Here is a 23,155-nt window from a genome sequence, read left to right on the forward strand (position 1 = left end):
ATAATAATGACAATAATGGATAAAACTAAATTTGAAAGTACATAAAAATAGTAAATAAATGAAGAGAAATAAAATTATAAACCGAACATAGAATAAACGAGCCAATTTTTAAAAATAAAATACAAAAAATCGAAATAATTTAAAATAAATAAATAAATAATGATTATTTTTATTTAAAAAAGTATATGAAAAATGTTAAAAGATATTATACATATAAGATATTTAAAACAAATGATGTAATAAAACCTTAAATAAATATTAAGTAAACGTTTTAAAATAAATAATATGTATAAAAATCAAAATAAATAATAAAAGAACGAGTTAAATAATAATATAAATTTTAAAATAAATAAATAACATAATTTGCAAAAATAAATTGAAATCTAACAAAATCGGGACCAAATCGGGACAAAAATGAATTTAAAGGGCAAAAAAGGTAATATAATAAGCAAAGAGGAGTAAAATCAAAGTTGTGCAAAAGTTGGGGACCGAATGGATAAATAAACCAAAATCTGGACACGTGTCCGCCGTTTCGGTGTGTCAGTGAGCCAGGGACGAGTTTGAAAAAAAAGAAAAATTCTGGGGATAAATTTAAAAAAACAAAAAGGAGTAAATTAAATGAAACATAAACGCAGAGGGACCAGTGTTGCAAATAGTCCATTCACCGCCAACACGCGGATCCTGTGAACTCTTGGGTCGGGTCGCGAGTCAGAGGCCCAAAACGATGTCGTTTTGGCCTCTGAACCCCACCCCCAAAACGGCGCCAAAATTTGGTAGCTGTCGTTATAACTATCGAATTTTAAATCCACTATTCGACCAACATTAACTGGTAATATAGGGTAAATAGGGAATCGACCCACGAAGAAGCTCGTGTTAAATCTATTTGAAGAGAGTTGAAATTAAGGTAATGTAAAACACATGCAAGAAAGAAAAAATAGGGGGTTTATGCTTCTACGTTTGCTAAAAATAACCTAAAGTGACAAACAAGTTTTAGCTTTAATTATGAATGTTGAAAAATTATCAAAATAAAGAGAAAGAATGCTTAGTTATTGATTCCTTAATCCGCCAAGCACAAGTCCTTTGCGCCCTTAAATTATCCTAGTAGACTAACTCAGCAGCTAGGCTGAGAAATCACTTACGAAGCGACTTCCTATCCCCAGTAAATTTTTATTCAATTAGAGAACGTTCATAACTGCAAACCTACCTTTAATTATCTATTTGTTGACTAATTAAAGGTGCAATTAGTATTTTAGAGACTTCACCTAGCATTAATAAAAGAAAATCCTCCAGCGGCTTCTAAAATTAAATCCTTAGTTGTTTTAATTAGCTGCAGGCCAATTAATCATCACCAATTCTAAGTTTAATTAAGAAATTCGATTACTTAATTTGCACTTGGATGATTATAAGAAAATTCCCAAATTAAATAGGTGATCAATCCAGTTGATTGAGAAAAATTCATTGAGCGATAAAACAAACAATTCAAGAATGCCGAATTCGAATTTAAAACAAAATAAATCCTCAAATCACTTGTGCTCGGTTTCATAAGTATCTAACTAAGCTTAAGAAATTTAGCCACTCATAGCAAGTAAAATAAGGCAAGAATCAATTGTAAACAACATGAATTACGAACTGAATCTTGGAAAAGAAAACTTCTCAAATCGTCGAGCTTCCCTCCTCTCTACTAGCTGAAATTTTAGGCTGCTATTCCAACTACTTGATCGGTCTTTGCTGGTTCAATTAGAGAACTTTTTCTTCTTGCTCGAGTGCCATGCTCCTCTGCTATATCTTCCTCTATTTTTGACTGCCCTTTTTAAGCTGCTGAATGCCTCTTTTTATGGAATAAATCAAAAATCAAAATCTAATCTACTCCCTTTTCATATCCCGTCGCACAAAAATAGCTCCAGCTCACTAGAGTTTCACTTCAATTTTACTTCTCAAGGCTGAAACGGGGTCCCCTTGCTTTAATTAGAGTCGGTCACCATTCCGAAAAGGAAATCAAATAATTCCCTTGTTGGTTTTGTTTGCACATTCAGCCTGCTGCATTTCTAATTGGACCGAATTTTCTTCTTTTGTCCCAATGTCTTTTGTGGTAATTTTGGTCATTGAATTTTATATTTTGACCATGTCAATTTAATTTTTTCAAAACCAGCATATGATCATCCTTATCCCACAGCTTCATTCATGAAAATCAGTTTCCAAATTGAGCTCATTCCAACATCCAAATGTCCTTAACCTACGCATGGCTTAAAATTAACATTAAATTGTTGAATTGGAGCGAAAACAAATTATTACGGCATGGAATGTACTTAATTTAATTTAGGCTAATTAAAATTCAATTGATCAGAAATTAATCAATAATTTAAAAAACTTAGTTGAATAAGTTAAGCTCAAAATTGAACTTAACAAACTCCCCCATACTTAAACTATTGATCGTCCTTGAGCAATCAAGTCGAAAAGAATCAAGAAGGCTCTCAAGAAATCAAGTTTTAATCAAGAGTTGTTGTATCGTTCATGCTTGGGATGAATTTGGAAATCAACAGTCCTAGATTTTGGTTTATCAAAGAAAAGAAAATATGCTTTAAATCCACAAGAATTCAAAATTAATCAAAATGTACGAATGCTTATTTTGATCAATTCTCACTGAAGGAAGAGAAAATGATTAACACTCGCCACTCAATGTGTTTAGGCTAGTATGTTGCTCTCAAATTGAAATTGACAGTAATTAACCACCATAGGCTTGCTTGTCCACCTTATCTATAACATAACACATAAAATTCCATAAATATAATCGAGGCTAAATAAAGGTTGTAATGGGGCCAAGGTACTGTTTGGCGGACATGAGGAATTTATTTGGATTGTGGAGCTAGTTTTCTTAGGCCAGTACAATCGTTTGGAAGTCATCAATCTCTCTTATTTCTTTTTTTTCTTTTTTTTTCTTCAAGAGTAGATAACTAATGCAATCAGCCTTTCATCGTTTCCATTTTCATACCACTTGATTCGGCCGATCCACTTCATTATGATCACATAATGCCTCATTCATTTAGTTTAATAGAAAGGCTGCAACTTACTGATTTTTTCTCAAGAAAATCATCCCCTAATTTCCAGCGTAAAACCACCCCAAATCGGCCAACATATGTCGAAATTAAGATGGACTTCCAAACTGAATTAACTAGCCTAAAAAGGTGAGTTGATTCAGGCTTTGGTTTAATTTCTAGAGGTACATAAAAAATTGGGAAATTAAGGCTTCAAATTGGCTAACTAATTGGAATAATGTCAAGGTCGGCTTTTATAAGTAATCGTGGCTTAATTCCTAATGCCTCTTAAATCATATTAATGTAAATCAAATGTATTACTAGACTTAATAAGATCTAAAGCAAGTTCTAGAGTAATTGACAGTCGATAACAATAATCACACATGAATGAATGATAACCTCTCAAGTTGGCATGGATGTCCCAACTTTACTCTCTAGGCTCAAATTCCTCACAAGGACCACATGATTGATCAATTAAATAGACTAACTTTGATCCATTTCCAATTTTTTTTCTTTTTCCCATTTTCTTTTCTAACCCAAAATCAGTCATTTGAAAACAAAATTTAACCCAACCAATCGACATACAACAATCACAATCAACTTGAATTCATAAAATATACCTTCATTCTTTTAATTCAATATTCTCCTCAAGAAATTTAACAAAATTTATTCATAAAATTTGCTAAAAACAAGCATCAAATATGCTAGAAAATCAATGAATTGATTCTCCCCCATACTTAATGTTTGCATTGTCCCTAATGCAAAAGAAAATTAAAAAATTACTAATGGAAAGAAACAATAATAATGTAAAAGATAAAAGAAAAAAAACTTCCCTGAATAAGTGGGTTGCCTCCCACAAGCGCCTTTGTTTGAAGTCGTTGGCTCGACATCGCAATTCTTCATGGATCCTCAAGATTGATCTCCTCCAACCAAGCTGCTTGCTCCCCTTCATGAAAATGTTTCAACCTGTAACCATTCACCTTGAAAATTTTATTAGTTTCGAGGCTCCTAATTTCGATTGCCCCATGATGATGCACCTCAGTTATTATAAATGGTCCAAGCCACCTTGATTTTAACTTACTAGGAAACAATTTAAGCTTAGAATTAAATAGTAATACCTTTTCCCCCACCTTAAATTCCTTGCAAATCAGCTTTGAGTCACGAAATGCCTTCGACTTACCTTTGTAAATAACTGAATTGTCATATGCTTCTAAGCGCAACTCCTCCAATTCCTGCAACTTCAACTTGCGCGCTTCACCTGCCAATCTATAGTCCAAATTGCATTGCTTAACAGCCCAAAATGACCTATGTTCGAGCTCTACGGGAAGATGACATGCCTTTCCAAAAACAACCCTATAAGGCGACATCCCTATTGGAGTTTTGTAAGCTGTTCGAACAGCCCACAATACTTCATCCAACCTTTGGCTCCAATCTTTCCTATTGGGTTTAACAATTTTCTCTAAAATTCCCTTAATTTCCTTGTTACTACTCTCGGCTTGCCCATTGGTTTGAGGGTGATAAACTGTCGATACTTTGTAGGTGACACCAAATTGTGCAAATAAGGCTCTCAAGGTTCTATTACAGAAATGTGTTCCCTTGTCACTAATTATAGCCCTTAGTACTCCATATCTATTTAAGATGTTGGTCTTAAGACATTTCACCATAGTTTTAGCATCATCGGCCCTAGTTAGAAATGCTTCCACCCATTTCGACAAGTAATCAACACACACAAGAATGTATAGATAACCGAAAGAAGAAGGAAAAGGCCCCATGAAATCAATACCCCATACATTAAATATATCACAAACATAAAAATTATGTAATGGCATTTGATTTCTGCTACTTAAGTTGCCGGTTTTTTGACATGAGACATAATTTTTGCAAAATGCGTATAAGTCTTTATGAATAGTCGGCCAAAATAACCTACACTCGAGTATCTTATGAGCTGTTCTCTTAGGCCCAAAATGTCCCCCACCTTCTCGAGAATGACAAAAATTAAGCACCGATTCTATCTAACTATCATCGACACAACGCCTAATTATTTGGTCACTACAAAATCACCAAAGGTATGGCTCTTCCCATAAGTAAAATCAGGCTTAACTTCTAATTTTTCTCTCAAATGCCTAGGTGCATTCGTGGGAAACTCTTTAGTCACTAATTAGTTCACTATGTCGGCATACCATGGAAAAACACTAGACATACTATAAAGTCTCTCATCGGGAAATAAGTCGCTCGGCTCATTCCTTAAAACTCTAGTCTCTATCCTACTGAAATGATCAGCAACAAGGTTCTTTTTACCCTTCTTATCTTTAATTTCTAAGTCGAATTCTTGCAGCAACAAAATCCACCTAATCAATCTAGGCTTGGATTCTTTTTTACGCAACAAATATTTAAGAGCACTATGGTCAGAAAATACCACGACTTTGACTCCTAGCAAATACGCTCTAAATTTCTCTAAGGCAAAGACTATGGCATAGAGTTCTTTCTCGGTGTGGTGTAATTGCACTAAACAGGGTTTAATAGCTCACTAGCATACATAATAATATAAGACTCCCTACCATTTCTTTGTCCTAATGCCGCACCAACAGCCTTATCACTAGCATCACATAGAATCTCGAAAGGTAATGCATAATTTGGTCCTTGAATGATAGGTGCCGCGATCAATTTTTGTTTCAATTCATCAAAAGATTTTTTACAATTTTCATTAAATTCGAATGTGACATCCTTACCTAGTAATGCACATAAAGATGAAGATATTTGCGAAAAATTCTTGATAAACCAATGGTAAAAACCTACATGCCCCAAGAAGGATCGAATTCCTTTCACAATACTAGGATAAGGTAAATTTTTAATCACCTCAACTTTGGCTTGGTCGACTTCTAAACCTCTAGCTGAGACGACATGCCCCAATACTACACCTTTCTCAACCATGAGATGACATTTCTCAAAATTCAATATCAGATTAGTCTCAATGCAACGCCTAAGCACTAACACAAGATGATGCAAACACTGATCAAATGAATCACCATAAACAGTAAAGTCATCCATAAATACTTCCATTAAATATGAAATAAAATCTGAAAAAATACTCGTTATACCTCGCTGAAACGTAGCTGGTGCATTGCACAATCCGAAAGGCATTCTCTTGAAGGCATAAGTTCCAAATGGGCAAGTGAAGGTGGCCTTCTCTTGATCCTCAGGTGCGATGGGTACCTGTAAATAACCTGAATAGCCATCTAAGAAACAAAAATGTGAGCGACCGGTGAACCTTTCTAACATTTGATCCATGAATGGAAGAGGGTAGTGGTCTTTTTTAGTGGCTTTGTTCAGCTTCCTATAGTCTATACAAACCCGCCAATTGTTCTACACTCTTGTAGGAATTTCTAACCTTTCTTCGTTGGTGACTATTGTGGTTCCTCCTTTCTTAGGGACAACATGAATCGGGCTCACCTATTTTGAATCAGCTATAGGATAAATAACATCAGCTTCTAACCATTTTAAAATTTCAGTCTTAACCACCTCCATCATCGGTGGATTCAATCGGCACTGGGGGTCTCTTTTAGGGACTGAGTTTGGTTCTAAGGCTATCTTGTGAGTGCATAAAGTCGTACTAAGTCCCCTAATGTCGGCTAGTGTTCAACCGAAGGCTTCTCTATGCTCCCTAAGAACTCTAAGCAGCTTGGATTCTTGGATTTCGGTTAGGGCATTCGACACTATTAATGACAAAGTTTGATTTTCACCTAAAAAAATGTACTTTAAATTTTCGGGCAGCTCTTTTAATTCCAATTTAGGTGCTGAAATCAGTGAAGGAATTTGCTTATTAGTCACCGTAAGGCTAGGGAGGATCGGCTTGAAGTGTGTCAATTTAGGCGAGTCTAATGCACAAACCGAATTAATTAAAGAATCAGAAATGATAAATTCATGCTCATCGATATCAAAAATGCTTTTAGCTAGAACACTTTTTAACTCGTCATCCTCCCCTAATTCATAAACATCTTGAAAAAAATTATCAATTACATCAAGGGCAAACACAAAATTAATATCAGTGGGATATCTCATAGCATCAAATATATTAAATTTTATTATCTCACCATCAAATTCCATAGTTAAATTCCCTTTATGTAAACCAATTTTCGTTCTAGCGGTCTTAAGGAAAGGTCTACCTAAAAGTAAGGGTACATCAATCGAATTATTATTAGGTCCCATGTCTAAAAAATTGAAATCGGCTGGAAAGACTAACTCATTTACTTGCACTAGAACATCTTCTAAGACGCCATCAGGGTAGGCATTACTCCTATCCGCAAGTTGAATTATCAGTCCTGTTACTTTTAATGAACCTAATTGTACTCTGTCGTAGATACTTCTAGGCATGACATTTATAGAAGCTCCTAAATCAAGCATAGCTCTATCAAGTTTAAGGTCTCCTATCTTACAAGGTATCGAAAAACATTCCCAGATCTTTGCATTTAGGTGAGAGTTTCTTTTGAAATACCGCAGATACATTTTCGCCTAAACTAATCTTCTCATTTCCAATTAATTTCCTTTTAGATGTGCATAACTCTTTCAAAAACTTAGCATATCTAGGCACTTGTTTAATTGCATCAATCAATGGAATATTAACTTGTACCTTGCGAAAAGTCTCCAGAATTTCAGCATTAACATCGTCTGACTTTTCCTTCCTCAAGCGCTGTGGAAACGGAGCTTTTAGTGCATAAGATCGCTGCTGGTCATTAGCGTTCGAACGTTTCTCCTCGTGAGGCTCGAAGGCCTGCATTTTCTACTCAGAACGTACTGCCTCACGCGAAACTGTGGGCTGCTGTAGGTGCGATTTTTCTGCCTCCCTTAGGGCTGTTCTTGACAATTGCAAATCAGCCTTTGGCATGACTAAATTCTCCTCTATTCTATCATTGAGTTGGACTTTTTATACCTAGGTCTCGCTCTCTTCATCGCTGTTTTGGACCTTTTTTAATCTAGTCTTAACTCCTTCCCGCTTCGTAAAGTTACGACACTAACATTATCCCTTGGATTCGCCACTGGCTGTGATGGCAATTGGTTATTCACTTGTGCTTGCAAGTTCCCAAGGTTAACATCGATTGATGAGGCTCTAGTTTGCAATTGCTTCACGGCTGATTCCAAAGCTTGGAATCTTCCCTAGGTTTCCTTCTTTTGGTCGGCCATCATCTTCATCATTTGAGTTTTAATGGCCTATCAAGGGCGGGATAAGTGATAGATGGTGGTTGTGCAGCCAAGTTTGGTGCGGCTAATTGCTTCAAGGTTTGGTTGGCCATGTCGTTATCTTCTGAAACGTTAGGCTCAACGTAGAGGTTGTGAGGTTCGGCTTGTTGATTGGTGATGTTAACAGGGAACATCAATGTTCGTCGTCCGCTCCTTAATAACATATACCAAAAGAATTAATCTATCTACATAAAGAAAAACAAGAAAACAAAATAACTTCTGAAAATCAAATAGATTTGACTACGTCGCTTCCCCGGCAACGGCTCCAAAATTTGTTAGCTGTCTTTATAACTATCGAATTTTAAATCCACTATTCAACCAACATTAACTGGTAATATAGGGTAAATAGGGAATCATCCCACGAAGAAGCTCGTGTTCAATCTATTTGAAGAGAGTTGAAATTAAGGTAATGTAAAACGCATGCAAGAAAGAAAAATTAGGGGGGTTTATGCTTCTACGTTTGCTAAAAATAACCTAAAGTGACAAACAAGTTTTAGCTTTAATTATGAATGTTGAAAATTATCAAAATAAAGAGAAAGAATGCTTAGTTATTGATTCCTTAATCGCCAAAGACAAGTCCTTTGCGCCTTAAATTATCCTAGTAGACTAACTCAAGACTAGGCTGAGAAATCACTTACGAAGCGACTTCCTATCCCCAGAAAATTTTTATTCAATTAGAGAACGTTCATAACTGCAAACTTACCTTTAATTATCTATTTGTTGACTAATTAAAGGTGCAATTAGTATTTTAGAGACTTCACCTAGCATTAATAAAAGAAAATCCTCCAATGACTTCTAAAATTAAATCCTTAGTTGTTTTAATTAGTCTGCAGCCAATTAATCATCACCAATTCTAAGTTTAATTAAGAAATTGATTACTTAATTTGCACTTGGATGATTATAAGAAAATTCCCAAATTAAATAGGTGATCAATCCAGTTGATTGAGAAAAATTCCTTGAGCGATAAAACAACAATTCAAGAATGCCGAATTCGAATTTAAAACAAAATAAATCCTCAAATCACTTGTGCTCGGTTTCATAAGTATCTAACTAAGCTTAAGAAATTTAGCCACTCATAGCAAGTAAAATAAGGCAAGAATCAATTGTAAATAACATGAATTACGAACTGAATCTTGGAAAAGAAAACTTCCGAAATCGTCGAGCTTCCCTCCTCTCTACTAGCTAAAATTTTAGGCTGCTATTCCAGCTACTTGATCGGTCTTTGCTGGTTCAATTAGAGAACTTTTTTTTCTTGCTCGAGTGCCATGCTCCTCTGCTATATCTTCCTCTATTTTTGACTGCCCTTTTTAAGCTGCTGAATGCCTCTTTTTATGGAATAAATCAAAAATCAAAATCTAATCTACTCCCTTTTCATATCCCGTCGCACAAAAATAGCTCCAGCTCACTAGAGTTTCACTTCAATTTTACTTCTCAAGGCTGAAACGGGGTCCCCTTGCTTTAATTAGAGTCGGTCACCATTCCGAAAAGGAAATCAAATAATTCCCTTGTTGGTTTTGTTTGCACATTCAGCCTGCTGCATTTCTAATTGGACCGAATTTTCTTCTTTTGTCCCAATGTCTTTTGTGGTAATTTTGGTCATTGAATTTTATATTTTGACCATGTCAATTTAATTTTTTCAAAACCAGCATATGATCATCCTTATCCCACAGCTTCATTCATGAAAATCAGTTTCCAAATTGAGCTCATTCCAACATCCAAATGTCCTTAACCTGCGCATGGCTTAAAATTAACATTAAATTGTTGAATTGGAGCGAAAACAAATTATTACGGCATGGAATGTACTTAATTTAATTTAGGCTAATTAAAATTCAATTGATCAGAAATTAATCAATAATTTAAATAATTTAGTTGAATAAGTTAAGCTCAAAATTGAACTTAACAACATCGTTAGGATGAAGGCAAAATATTTGCCAACCATGTTTTTCAACTACGGAAGAAATCGCTTCAATATATCCCATAAATGCGGCATCTTGAAAAAGAAAACCTTTCTGTAACACCCCGAATTTTAGGCCTAGAAGAAATAGGTTTTGATCAAGGAACATTTAGGAGACTGCACATAAATATTTTTTTGTGCAAGGAAGTGACATAAATGAATGTCTGCTTCAGTGGTTAAGTGATTTAAGAGTGTTTGGAAGTGTTTAAGAAGTCAGAGGTTCAAGCCTTGGCTTATGCAAAATTTTTATTCTAAATGAATAAAATCCTTGGATCTAGATAGTAGGTTCTTAAATTATTGTGGTTAAAATATGATACAAAGGAGTTGTTGATCTAGTAGTAAGGGGCGTGTAGAGTGTATATGGGGTTTAAGGTTTGAGTGGTGGAGCATCAAAAAGGGAGTATTTATTTTGCTGCCTAGTTCGTGTGGGTGGTAGAGTTGCATTGAAATACTACTACATGGAGTTTGAATTGGTCATAGAGAGATTTGAGGAGAGAATATTATGATCTGGGGAGGTTGTTGTTGTGGAGAGATATATATCCATCTCATTTGTTCGTTGTTCTCGAAGGGAGATCGACGAGGTTTTCAAGGTTTTCATCGTTTTCTCCAACCTGCATTGCTTTCATTCCTAACTGGTGGTGGTCGAGGTTGATTGTCACATTACCTCGGAACCAAGGGTGCGATGATCATTGATTTTCGAAATAAGAGTGTTCGGAACGAAGGGAATCTACAAATCGCATTAGGTGTGTAACCACCCTACTGTAACTGTAGAACGACAAAAGCCAAAAAGCCGAAATACGACGTTGAGACCACACAAGTGTGCGATCGCTCATGTGGAAAGTCAAACTTATGAATCATGGGCGATAAACTATAGAGGCCTCCATGAGCATATCCATGGGCTTAGGCCGTAATGGGCCACGTTGGACCGTGTGGGCTCAATAGGCTCATGGGCCCCACATGGATGAAATTCATGATTCGTGGCATATTCTGGACTGGGTTGTGTAGATCTCATTACCGTGGTGAAATCTAGGCTAAACGAGCTACACTTGCGTGTAGGCCCACTTGGGTCGAGTAATGGGCCTTGGGCTGAATAATGGGCCTTGGGCCCATTTACACTGTTATAACCATTAAGATTACCTAAGTCGCTCGAGGCGGCTGTAAACCTTTCTAGAGGTGGATAAATGATTGAAATACCTCCATAGGATAAAATGACCGAAATACCCCCATAAGGTAAAATGACCAAAATATGCCCATAGGGTAGAATGACTGAAATACCCCTATAGGGTAAAATGACTGAAATACCCCTATAGGGTAAAATAACCGAAATACCCCCATAGGGTAAAATGACTGAAATACCCTCATAGGGTAGAATGACCGAAATACCTCCATTGGGTAAAATAATTGAAATACCCCCATAGGTAAAATGACCGAAATACCCCCATAAGGTAAAATGATTTTTATACCCCTAAGAGATAAAATGACTGTTATGGCCTTATGATATGTATGACTATGATTGAGCATGACATTTTGCATACACGTATGATATTATGTCACAACATATTGCATGGGGTTGGGTTGTTATATTTGGAGGAAGTGTACTGTACTGATAAGGTTGCGGGTCGCCCAAGACGACTGTGAACCTACTAGTGGCTTTGCCACATATACTGTTACTGATAGCTTTGCTACGATACTATTACTGGCAGCTTTGCTGCGATATTGGTGTGTTGGCTAGATGGGTCGATTTTATCCCCACATGGTGTGTTGGTGGTACGGAGTGGTGTGTTGGCTGGATTGGGATGGGTTGCATTATTGCACTGCATTGTTACTGTATTGGGCTAAGGCCTACACTAATTCTCTATTGGGCTAAGGCCCATACTGATTCTGTATTGGGCTAAGGCCCACACTGTTACTGTAATGGGCCAAGGCCCACACTGTATTGATACTGTATAGGGCTCAGGCCCAAATTGATTTTGCATTTTGCATAGTGATTGTTTAGAAGGGGATTACATACTGAGTTTCGTAAACTCACCCTCTCCTTTAACTGTGCAGGTAATCCTCAGCCATACGCAATTCGGAGCTGCAAGGGACTTGGAGAAGGCGACACAATCACTGCTTTTCATATATGCATTTATTTTGATTTAAATAATAAGTTGGGTTTTGGTTTTGTAATAAGGTCTTTAATTTGGTTTTAAATTTTAATTGGGTTTTTCACTTACATATTTTATACTGCTAGTTAGTTGGAAACGGATTTTCAAAATAATTACTATTTCCAAAGACACAGGCTTTAAACATTAGATTTTTCAAAATGCTTTCGGGTTTTAAATCAACTAATATAACAAAAAGTAGTTAACATGGCAAACATATAATTAAGTGTTCCGTTAGTTATTAATAAGATGTTTCCAAAATTAAGAAACAAGTTTGTCAACAAGCCAAATTTTTTAGAAACACTTCAATATGACACGCCAGATTCGACCATAACGTCTAGGCCAGGTGTGGGGTGTTACACTTTCTCCATACAGAAGGGTCACTTGGATGCGTTCATGGTATACTTTTCTTCAACAGCTTTGTTGAAAAACATTCTTAAAGGTACAAAGGTTGATGAAGATGGCATATGTCGAGCCATTTAGAACAAGAAATGGTAACTGTAAAAGAAAAAGGTGAGATCTTTACAATTATGGAGTAAATAATGAAAATGGTGAAGAAGAAGAAACTGAAAGTAACTTGGGAAAGTAAATGAAACGACTAGGGTAAAAGTGAGAGAAAATAGGGCAATGACATAGGGGATAAGATTAGCCTAAAATTATGGTTTGACACAGTAAAGTAAAAATTAGGCGAGAAAGAAAAATAATATAAAACTTATTATAAGATAGTAAACTAAAAAGTTACAAATGTGTCAAATGGGATAACTACTACAAAGCTTGGGTCGTAATCTACCTGCAAAGAAAGAAATAAAAATTAATTAAACCAATTAAATAAAATAAAGAAATCAAAAGAAAATTAAGTAAGTAAAACCATGTAGAAGAGAACACTAAATAGCTCGAAAAGCAATGAAATGTTTATCGTGAATTATGGGACCTCCCCAATAATGCTTCAAATGTTGGCCATTGACTTTGAAATTAAATCTAGTCTTGCCATCTTTGACTTCTACATTTCCATGAGGGTAAACATGCACTATCTCAAATGGGCCAGACTAACGAGACTTTAATTTGCTGGGACACAATTTAAGCCTGGAATTGAACAACAACACTTGTTGTCCAAAAAAAAATTGTTGTGGAAAAATCTTCTTGTCATGCATCGCTTGGTCTTTTCTTTGTACAATTTGACATTTTCGTAAGCCCGAGCTCTGAATTTTCCCATCTCATTCAGCTCCAATAATCGGTTATTTCCAACATTAATTCAATCCATGTTCAATTTCTTAATTGCACAAAAGCCTTATGTTCAGGTTCAACAGGTAAATGACACGACTTCCCATAGACAAGCTTGAAAGGTGACATTCCTAATGGTGTCTTAAATGTTGTACGATATGCCCAGAAAGCTTTATCCAGTCTAGATGACAAATCTTTGCGAGTGGGATTGACTACTTTCTCCAAAATTTGCTTAATCTCTCTATTAGAGACCTCAGCTTGTCCATTTGTTTAGGGATTGTATGTCATCATAATTTTATGTTTAACCACATATCTATTCAAGGCAGTAGCAACTAATATGCAATCGAAATAGGAACCTTCATCACTAATCAGAGCACGAGGTGTACTAAACTTGGTGAAGATATTTTTATGCAAGAACTTTAGTATTGGTTTGACATCATTCGTAGAGAGAGTGACAGCCTCGGTCCACTTGGAGACATAATCTACAGCCACAAGTATGTATATATTGCCACAAGAAGGTGGAAATGGACCCATAAAATCGATTCCCCACATGTCAAACAATTAAACTTCTAAGATATTTTGCAATGACATTTCATATCTCTTAGATAGATTCCAGTTCATTGACAACGATCGCAAGCTTGACAAAATTCATGAGCATCTTTAAACATGCTTGGCCAATAAAAGCACTGCTTCTGGCACTGCTCAAGTTTGCTTGCAAATATAGGATTAGTACTTTCAATATATGTTCATGTCCTTTAAAGTTTGATCATTCAATTTAAAAGATATATGCTAGTTGGACCCTATATTTAGAGGCTATTTGCATGTTGTCATTATTGCTGGTGCATGTATCCATAACTGATATGTTGTTATTTTCTTCTCCAGCCTAGACTGTGGTGGCAGAATGAGATCCACAGTCTCCATTATCGGTTCTGAAAACATCAGTTGTACAGATTTGGGAGAGTATGGTGTTGTAATAATTCCAGACTTTGTTCTATCAATTGATGATTATCTTCAAATTCTCACGAGGATGGCACGGCACACAGTCAATGGTGTATTGCATAGTTTTTTAACTAAAGATGATTCGCAGCATGCTGGCCCGTTGATCGAAATCCTTGAACAATGTGGGCAGGAAGTAGCTGAAGAGCTAAGAAACTTGTGAGATGGGGATCTTCAGTGTTGGAATGCTTGAAAAGGGATAAGCAGTCATTGTTTCAATACCCTCCGATTTCTTTGCAGGTAATGTTAGTAGGTGAACTGTTGCACCTGCAGTTTTGCTAATGCAGCACTGGTGTTGACAATTTGTAAAATTAGTAGGCTGTGTGGTCATAAAGAGGCATAAAACAAGTTATTTGATTATTGCTGGGTATCGAATGATGAAAAATTAGAGCTTGATTTGAGATAAAATCGAATTATTCAAGTTTGGTTCCAATTCCAATTTAGCTGTTGGTTTTTCTTTTATGGTTTAAATTTTATATTGATGGAGTATTATTTATTTATCAAATAATATCTAGTTATTTACGTGATTTTTTTTTAAGAAATCATTTTTCCTTGCTACTTAGTTTTTAGTTTCAAAAATTATATTCATTATTCTTCATGTTACTACTATTATAATACGTATATGGTAAATAAAATTTTCTTTTCTTATTACTATAATAATCAAACAAGACATTTGATTACTTTTTGATGGGGTCTAATTTGAACCTAATGGAGTCCACCCGAAATAATTAATCATTTTCTTTTTATATGTGGAGATGAAAAGAAGCATGGTAATAATATGTATTTAAAATTATACATAGTACGGGATAGTGGTGATAAAGATAGATTTAAAATATTAGGGTGTGGCGGTAAAGATAAACAATGATTGGGAAAATTATTGATCCAAAAGCATTCGTGGGGAAATGTTTGTCCATGTATGTATTCTACTAAAATGTAAATAATGTAAACATTAAACACATGTTTTTATTAATTTATGATTAACTATAATATATATTTATATTTTTGGAAAAATAAAATAACAAATATTCATGATATATAGTTCTGAACATGCAGTTAGCTGAGTAGACAATTAGAGGCCATATGCATGGATCTCTTGAATGTACCCAAACTTCCTAGCAATCCATTGTTTGTCTCTCTCATTCTCCTTTTCACCCTTTTAATTTGGCTCAAACTAGCAAAAAGGAAACACCTCAATTTGCCTCCATCACCCCCAAAGCTACCTATTATCGGCAACATTCATCAACTTGGCAAACTTCCCCACCGTTCTCTTCGAGACCTCTCAAGGAACTATGGTTCTCTCTTGCTTCTGCATTTGGGTTGTAATCCAAAGTTACTGGTTTCATCAGCCGACATGGTTAGAGAAATTCTAAAAGACCATGACGTTGTTTTCTCCGACAGACCAAGTTCCACTGCAACAAATATCTTGTTTTATGGATGCAGGGATATGGGTTTTGCACCCTATGGTGAGTACTGGAGACAACAAAAGAAGCTCAGTGTTGTTGAGCTTCTTAGCCACCGAAGAGTACACTCATTTCAGTTTGTCAGAGATGAAGAAGTTGAACTTCTTATCAACAAAATCCGCCGTGCTTGTCTTAAAGGAGAGTCTATTAATCTCTCAGAGATGCTTAAGTTGGTTTCTAGCAACATAGTTTCTCGTTGTGTTATTAGTCGAAGAAGTGAAGAAGAAGAAGAAGAAGAAGAAGATGGGTGCTGCAAGTTCGGGCAGTTGGCAAAAAGAACGGGGGTTCTCCTCACAAGTTTCTGTGTAGGGGATTTGTTTCCCTACCTGAGGTGGGTCGATGTGCTTACGGGATATATTCCACGTTTGAAAGCATTATTTGGAGAACTGGATTCATTTTTTGATCAGATTATTAAGGAGCATACAACATTGAAAACTGATGACCAAGTTTCCAATAAGGACTTCATTTCTACAATTATGCAGCTCCAAGAGGATGGCATGCTTGAGATTGATCTCACTAACATCAAAGCAATCTTACTGGTTATTCAACACCCTCTCCTTCCTATGTATATAGCATTCCCCCCCCCCCCCCCCTTTTTGCATGTTGGTCATGGGTCTTTAATTTTGTCAATCTCAGGACATGCTCGTCGCTGGAACGGATACCACTGGAGCGGCAATAGAATGGATGATGGCTGAACTCCTAAAGCGTCCAAATGTAATGAAAAAGGTCCAAGAAGAGGTAAGGAATGTGGTGGGAAACAAATATAAGGTGGATATGGAGGATATCAATAAAATGAAGTACTTAAAATGTGTGCTCAAAGAAACTTTAAGACTGCATCCAACTGTTCCTCTTCTTGTTCCTCGACAAACATCTGCAAGTGTTGAATTGGGTGGCTACCACATTCCTTCCAATATGACCATCTTGATAAATGCATGGGCCATTCAAAGAGATCCCAAATGGTGGGAAAACCCAGAAGAGTTCATCCCAGAGAGGTTCGAGAATAGCTCCATTGATCTCAACGGTCAAGATGTGCAGTTCATCCCATTTGGTTTTGGAAGGAGGAGCTGTCCTGGGATGCCCTTTGCAGTTACTGTTATTGAGTATGTGATGGCTAATCTTTTGTATTGGTTTGACTGGAAGTTACCTGTGGGCGAAATTGCTGAGAACTTGGACATGACTGAGCTCTATGGCCAAACAATCAATAGGAAAAACCCTCTTCATGTTGTACCTATGTCTCATTTCAGTTTTTAGATATTATATATTGGCTATGGTTTGAGTCTTTTAGCTCTTTCTTTTATTTGGAGAAGACAATGTTACTATCTTTGGTTCTTGTTGTAGTAATTCAACGAATCCTTATCGTGCAAGTGATCAATATAATAATTCAAGTAACATTTTACAAATTTGTTCCATGTGAAAATGAAACAAAATATTTTTCAATACATAATATTTGTTTGGATAAAGACAAGCTTCATTTACTCATCCACCATCTCTTTTATGGTAATCAAAGTTTATTGAGCTCTCAGTAGCGAATCCTTTTCTTTTCTCTCAAACCTAAGCCTCTTCACAACCCCTCAGACAAAAATGGCCACCAAATCAACTGTTGCGAACCTTGATAACACCAACACCAATTCCATTGTGGTGAAGTTCAATCCGGCATCTTAGTTGCCTATCAAACCAGTAGGCAGTCACAATTTCAAGACTTGAAAACCACAAATCTCCGAGCTCATGCATGGACATAACCTCTTTGGTCATGTCGACGGCATATCTGTTGCTCTACCCACCACAATTTCTTACGGAAATAGGAACACTACAAATCCATTATCAAAACTGGTTTCGCCAAGACCAGTTGGTTCAAAACGCCATTCTGGAGTCGGTCGATCCATCCTTACGTCCACTGTTAATTCACATTATTTTAGCTCCAATAATTCATTTACATTACAGTTAATTCATCTTTAATAAAGCCATCGGCTTTGCTTCATTTTTGGTGGGATCTCTACTTTTTCAATAATCCTTTACTTTTTAAATATACTACATACATCATTCATTTGTAAGTTTAATTCACATTATTTTATCTCCAATAATTGCGGGGTTTACTTGAAATTCTTTTGGTTTCAATAGGTTTTTATTTTTATTTTTAATGCTTAATTTTAATAAATAATAATGAGTTTTTGGAGAAATGTTTAAGAAAACTTTTTAGTTTTATATATTATTATGTAATATTTTTGGTTTTATTAAGTATTTGATTTTAAATACTTCAGTATTCGCACAATTAAATTTTTTTATAAAAAATAAAAATAAAATACTCATAATAAATCTGGACAATATTATGTCTAGATTGATTTAAATTTGATCAATAATTTATCAATTTATATTTTTAGAAATTTATATATTTAGATGGGTTTAGGGTAGGATTTTTAATAATAACATATGTTTTTTATCTTATTTTGTTAAAATATATTTTTATTTTAATAAAAGGAATTTTAAGTAAATTTTTATGAATTAAAAGTTAAAAGACGCATGGCTTGACTTGATTGATCAATTTTTTAAAGTTTTGGACTAAAACATATAATAAAATGATACTTTAAGTATTAAATTGGACCAAAAATTAGAAAACAAATATATAAATCATGAATTAAGCTAAAAATAAATAAAACAAGTAATTTAATTATTATTGGATATTGACCGATGAAAATTAGAGCTTGATTGAAACAAAACATATATTTTTTATATCCCTCATTTTTGTACTTTTTCATATATATTTTTAATATTCTCTCAAGTATTAAAAATTATGAGAGAATATCAAAAGTATGAGAAAGTATCAAAAAATATAAGAGAATATGAAATATTAATTTATCTTATAAAAACTTTGCTTTATTTATTTATTTTAAATATTATAAGTATACAAAAATATTTCTTTTATATTAAAAATAAATTTTAAACCAAAAATTATTTTGAAGCAATGGCATGCTAAAAATTATGAGAGTATACTAAAAATTATAAGGATAGCCAATAATTATGAAAGCATACCCAAAATTAGAAAGGAATAACAAAAATTATGAGAAGAAGGAAAAGAAATGAAGGAAATTGTTTGTGTTAGATGATCATTAATACCACAAATTTTAAAGGTTTATAGCTTAGAAAAAGTTAATTAAGTTAATTTATTAACGATTTCTATTTTAAATCATGTTGACCGTTAAAATTAATTGACAAATCAATTAGATCTTGACATGTGATAATTTCTAATTTAATCATATATTTTCTCATGAAAAACATTAGAAATCATAAAATTTATAATGAAATCTAACAAATTATAATTTTTATAAAATTAATAAAAACATATTTAAAATATTTAAAATGTTATAAAAATAATAAAAAATCATAAAAATTATTAAAATCATAAAAAAATTATAACAATTATTAAAATTTAAAAAATAAAAAATAAAATACCAGAATTGATATAAACTTATAAAAATTATAAAAAAATCACAAAAATTTATAAAAACTTTTAAAAACTACCTAACAGAAAGACTAGTTGGGGACCGACAGAGGCTTTGAGACAATTCTGAGACGAGTCAAACTAGTATCATTCTGAGGACGCGACGAGGTCGTTACGAGAATAAGTAGGGGAGAATGTCATGGGCCATGGATCAAAGCCTGTGATGAATACACACAGAACGTCTTGATTGATCGCCTTTTTTATTAAATTATTTTATTAATTCAAAAAGTTAAAAAGATGCGTGAGATGACTTGATTGATCGCCTTTTTTTTAACGTCAGCTTATAATGAAATGATATTTTAAGTATTTAATTGAATAAAGAAAAGTTCAAATATTAACTAGAAAAATAAATATATCTCAGAGGAATCGTGAATTAAGAGAGAAAAATAAAACAAATCATTTGATTATTGTTGGGTCTCAAATGATCAATTAGAGCTTGATTAAAATAGAAATTCGGTTCAAGTTTGATAGAGTGTTATCCAATGTGATTTAAGATAAAATCGAATTATTTAAACTTAGTTCTATTTGTTTTTTTTTTTGTTGAAAAATAAAACACCAATATTACATCAAATTAGAAAAGATCAAAAACGCTATGTTCTACTTATCTCAATTGAGCTGTTATTGGTGATATTTTTATTTATTTAATTTTTAAACATATGAAGTCCAATAAGACCCAAATGCATAGAATTTGATAGCTATTAATTATTAAAATTTTCTTTTTTAATTTGACATTATTTGGATCCGATACATCCAAAATACCCATTTCTGTAAATCCAACTTAGGAATAGACTCAAATTGGAAAGGTTGTTGGGTTTAGAGGATCTAATAGAGTTGATGAAAAGAGACGGGAAAAAGAAGCTTTTGAAATTTATGATGGAGATGGAAGTGGGTCATTATGTCATGGGGCTAGATCTTTCGTCTCGCAATCTGTACAGCCTTAGCCGACCCGTTCATCCAAACTCGCCTAAGTCAGCCTTTACTCAATGAGGATTCCTTAAGAATTCCTCCAAGGCACCAATTTGTCTAGCGGAAGCGATTTATGCCAAAAGAAGCAACAAAAGAACAATAGAAAAACGCATACAAGGTGTTTGAGTAAATGCTCTCAATATTCTTTTATTCACTAAGAATAATGAAACAATGAATGGAGTGAATACAAATGAGGGGAGGCTCTCTATTTATAGTTGAGCTCCCCCAAAACTGGCGGTCAAGATACATTTACATTGACGAACGAGATTAACTATATCCCTTGATTTTAGGGATTTACAAGACAAGCCATATCAAATCTAATCTAATCTTTACAAGATATAATTCTACCAATCTTTTAAGATTAGTTACGAAAATAGTCTAAGTTGCCAAATTTTCATTATCGGGCCAACCAGGCTTCAATCTGACAGGCTTCTCCAACAGCTTACCGAATTGGGACAGTTCTTGCGGGCCAAATGATCCCCATCTACACAATAGACGTCCATCGGATGCATTTGGTGTGATGGTCACGGGCTTTGAACTATAGCCCATGACAATTACACCCAAAGGATAGAATAAATTTGTCGCCATGGAAAAAATCTACTATGCAAAGATGCAAGGAAAGAGAATCCGTGTATTACGTGTTTGCACTCAACTACTATTACACCTATCCTCCTCAATAGTTTGTGATGTGTTTGTCAAGGAAAAATTTTGTCGTCTTCTAAAGATCATTGAGAGTTCACCAGGAAAGACATGGGTTAAGGGTAGGCTTCTTAATAATAATAATAATAATAAATAATAATAATAATAATAATAATAATAATTGTAACACCTTAAATTTAACCTAAACGTTAGATCTAAATTGGGATATTACATTAGCCACCGAAAAGACCCAATAAACTAACAAGATTTATAAAGCAATCATTTTAAAATATTTGTTTATTTTAAAAAACAAACTTAGCCTATTTTCAAAAACACTCACGAGTTAACAAAATCCGATTAAGTTTAACATTTTCCTTAAAATGGTGACTACTTTTAAAAACTTAGTTAATTTCTAATTTAATTGTAATCTAGCAATAGAAAAGTGATAATCAACTTGGTTTCAATTAAGAAAAATAAGATTTATTTTATGCATATTTAATTTTAATTTCATGTTTCAACATCCTAAATTCAAATTAAATGTCATACATGCTATATAAAGCCCAAAACCTAAGTCTCATGCCACAGTTAAAAAATAAAATAATACAATATTTGAATAACTAAAATTTAATAATAATAAATCTACAATACTTTTATATATATAAAAAAACAAATCCAAGCTGAGACCTTTCAGATATTGTGCTCGCGCCCTAACCTGGTGGGTTATTTTGTAAAGATGAAAATAATGGAGGAGTGAGCTTATGAAGTTTAGTGTGAGTTCAATCACAAGTAAATCAGTGCAAACAGTAGATGACTTATACAAGTAGCAATTCTTAAAACAATCACACTCAAATAGTGATTTGGAGTATCAATATCAAAATATTTCAGAATTCATAGTTTATGTATGCACATACTCATTAATGGTGATGCAATTTCACTTTATTAGAATAGATCCTACCAACTCTATTGCACACCACAATAAGAGTTCCCTAGAACTCTTGTCACATCCCAAAATACAGTCTGGGAGTTTCGAGGTTAATTTTGGAAATTTGGCATAAAATTTGGTTAAGGAATTCAGATTTTGGGAACCAAGAAATACATTCGTTAAATGGCTTTTGAAAAATAAAATTGATTTATGAAAAAAAAATAGAGAAAGGCTTTCAAGTTTTAAGGAGGACTGTTTTGTAAAAAGGTTAAAGTTGAGGGTAGCTCAAAAGCAATTAAACCAAAGTTTTAAAAATTAGCCCATTTTCCCCTTCACCTATAGTAGATACACAACACTTTCTCTCATTTTCTTGTCATCAATTGAAAACCCCAAACCATCATTCATCGATTTTGATCCTTAATACTTTAAATCTTTTGATTTTTATCATCTTCCAAACACCAAATCTTTTCCAAATTCAAAGAGAAACACCAAGAACACCATTATTTTCATTACCATTCATCTTGTGGATTTTTCTTGGATTTCCATCAACCGTTCATTTTTCTCTAAAATCAAGGTAATGTTTCGTTCTTCCATTAGTTTTGATGCAAACTAGTCTTTCAAACCAAGTTTTAATTCATTAGAACAAGTAATTGGTGTGTTAGCCGAAATTAAAGTTGTTAATGTCATAATTTAGATTTGTAAATGAAACTATTGTTTCTAAGTGGTTTTCAACTTGTTTCGATGATATTAGAAGGTTTTTCAACTTGTTTTAAACTTTTATTGAAAGATTTGAAGGTTATGTTGAGTTTTCATTGAAAATATCTATGGATGCTGAAATTTTTTGGAACCATAAATATGAAGAATTTTGGGTGTTTTGAGGGTTGAGAATCATTCTTTTATGAGTAATTAGATTTTTAGAATCAGCTATGACTAGCGGCAATGAGTATGGATTAAGAAATTTGAGTTTCGGCCAATCTAGTCAAAATTTTCGGTTCCAAGAAGAGCTATTTTTAACTGCGTTTTTGTTTGAATTAAGATGTGTTTTGGTTGTTAATTGCTTGTATATGTTGTGTGGTTATAAATGTGAAGA

The 23,155-nt window shown here is 34.1% G+C and overlaps 2 protein-coding genes and 1 long non-coding RNA gene across 3 annotated transcripts in view; 2 read left to right on the forward strand and 1 right to left on the reverse strand.

The window, feature by feature from the left end:
• Window positions 1–14,745, forward strand: part of LOC105777058 (ATP-dependent RNA helicase DBP3) — a 49,029-nt gene extending 34,284 nt beyond the window's left edge. The window contains exon 7 of the mRNA XM_052622307.1: window positions 14,469–14,745. Coding sequence (XP_052478267.1) covers window positions 14,469–14,745 — 277 coding nt within the window. The remainder of the gene's footprint in view (window positions 1–14,468) is intronic.
• LOC128033858 (uncharacterized) lies at window positions 1,018–9,055 on the reverse strand. The gene is made up of 2 exons (XR_008190006.1): window positions 8,967–9,055; window positions 1,018–1,200 (listed from the first exon to the last, which is right to left on the reverse strand). It is a non-coding gene; the product is annotated as an uncharacterized LOC128033858 (long non-coding RNA).
• On the forward strand, window positions 14,682–17,442 carry LOC105777060 (cytochrome P450 71A1). Its single transcript, XM_012600113.2, has 3 exons — window positions 14,682–14,822; window positions 15,636–16,581; window positions 16,679–17,442. Exons 2-3 carry the CDS (start codon window positions 15,667–15,669, stop codon window positions 17,291–17,293), a joined length of 1,530 nt encoding a protein of 509 aa, XP_012455567.2. The 5' UTR covers window positions 14,682–14,822; window positions 15,636–15,666; the 3' UTR covers window positions 17,294–17,442.
• The last annotated feature ends 5,713 nt before the right edge of the window (window positions 17,443–23,155 follow it).

Source organism: Gossypium raimondii, chromosome 10, assembly GCF_025698545.1.
Source record: "Gossypium raimondii isolate GPD5lz chromosome 10, ASM2569854v1, whole genome shotgun sequence".
NCBI lineage: Eukaryota > Viridiplantae > Streptophyta > Magnoliopsida > Malvales > Malvaceae > Gossypium > Gossypium raimondii.

Bases quoted from the DNA above. Each gene is read 5' to 3' on its own strand.
- LOC105777060 (XM_012600113.2), top strand. From the start codon at position 15,667: ATGGATCTCTTGAATGTACCCAAACTTCCTAGCAATCCATTGTTTGTC. The intron at 16,582-16,678 runs GTTATTCAACAC...TGTCAATCTCAG, and splicing joins ACATCAAAGCAATCTTACTG to GACATGCTCGTCGCTGGAAC.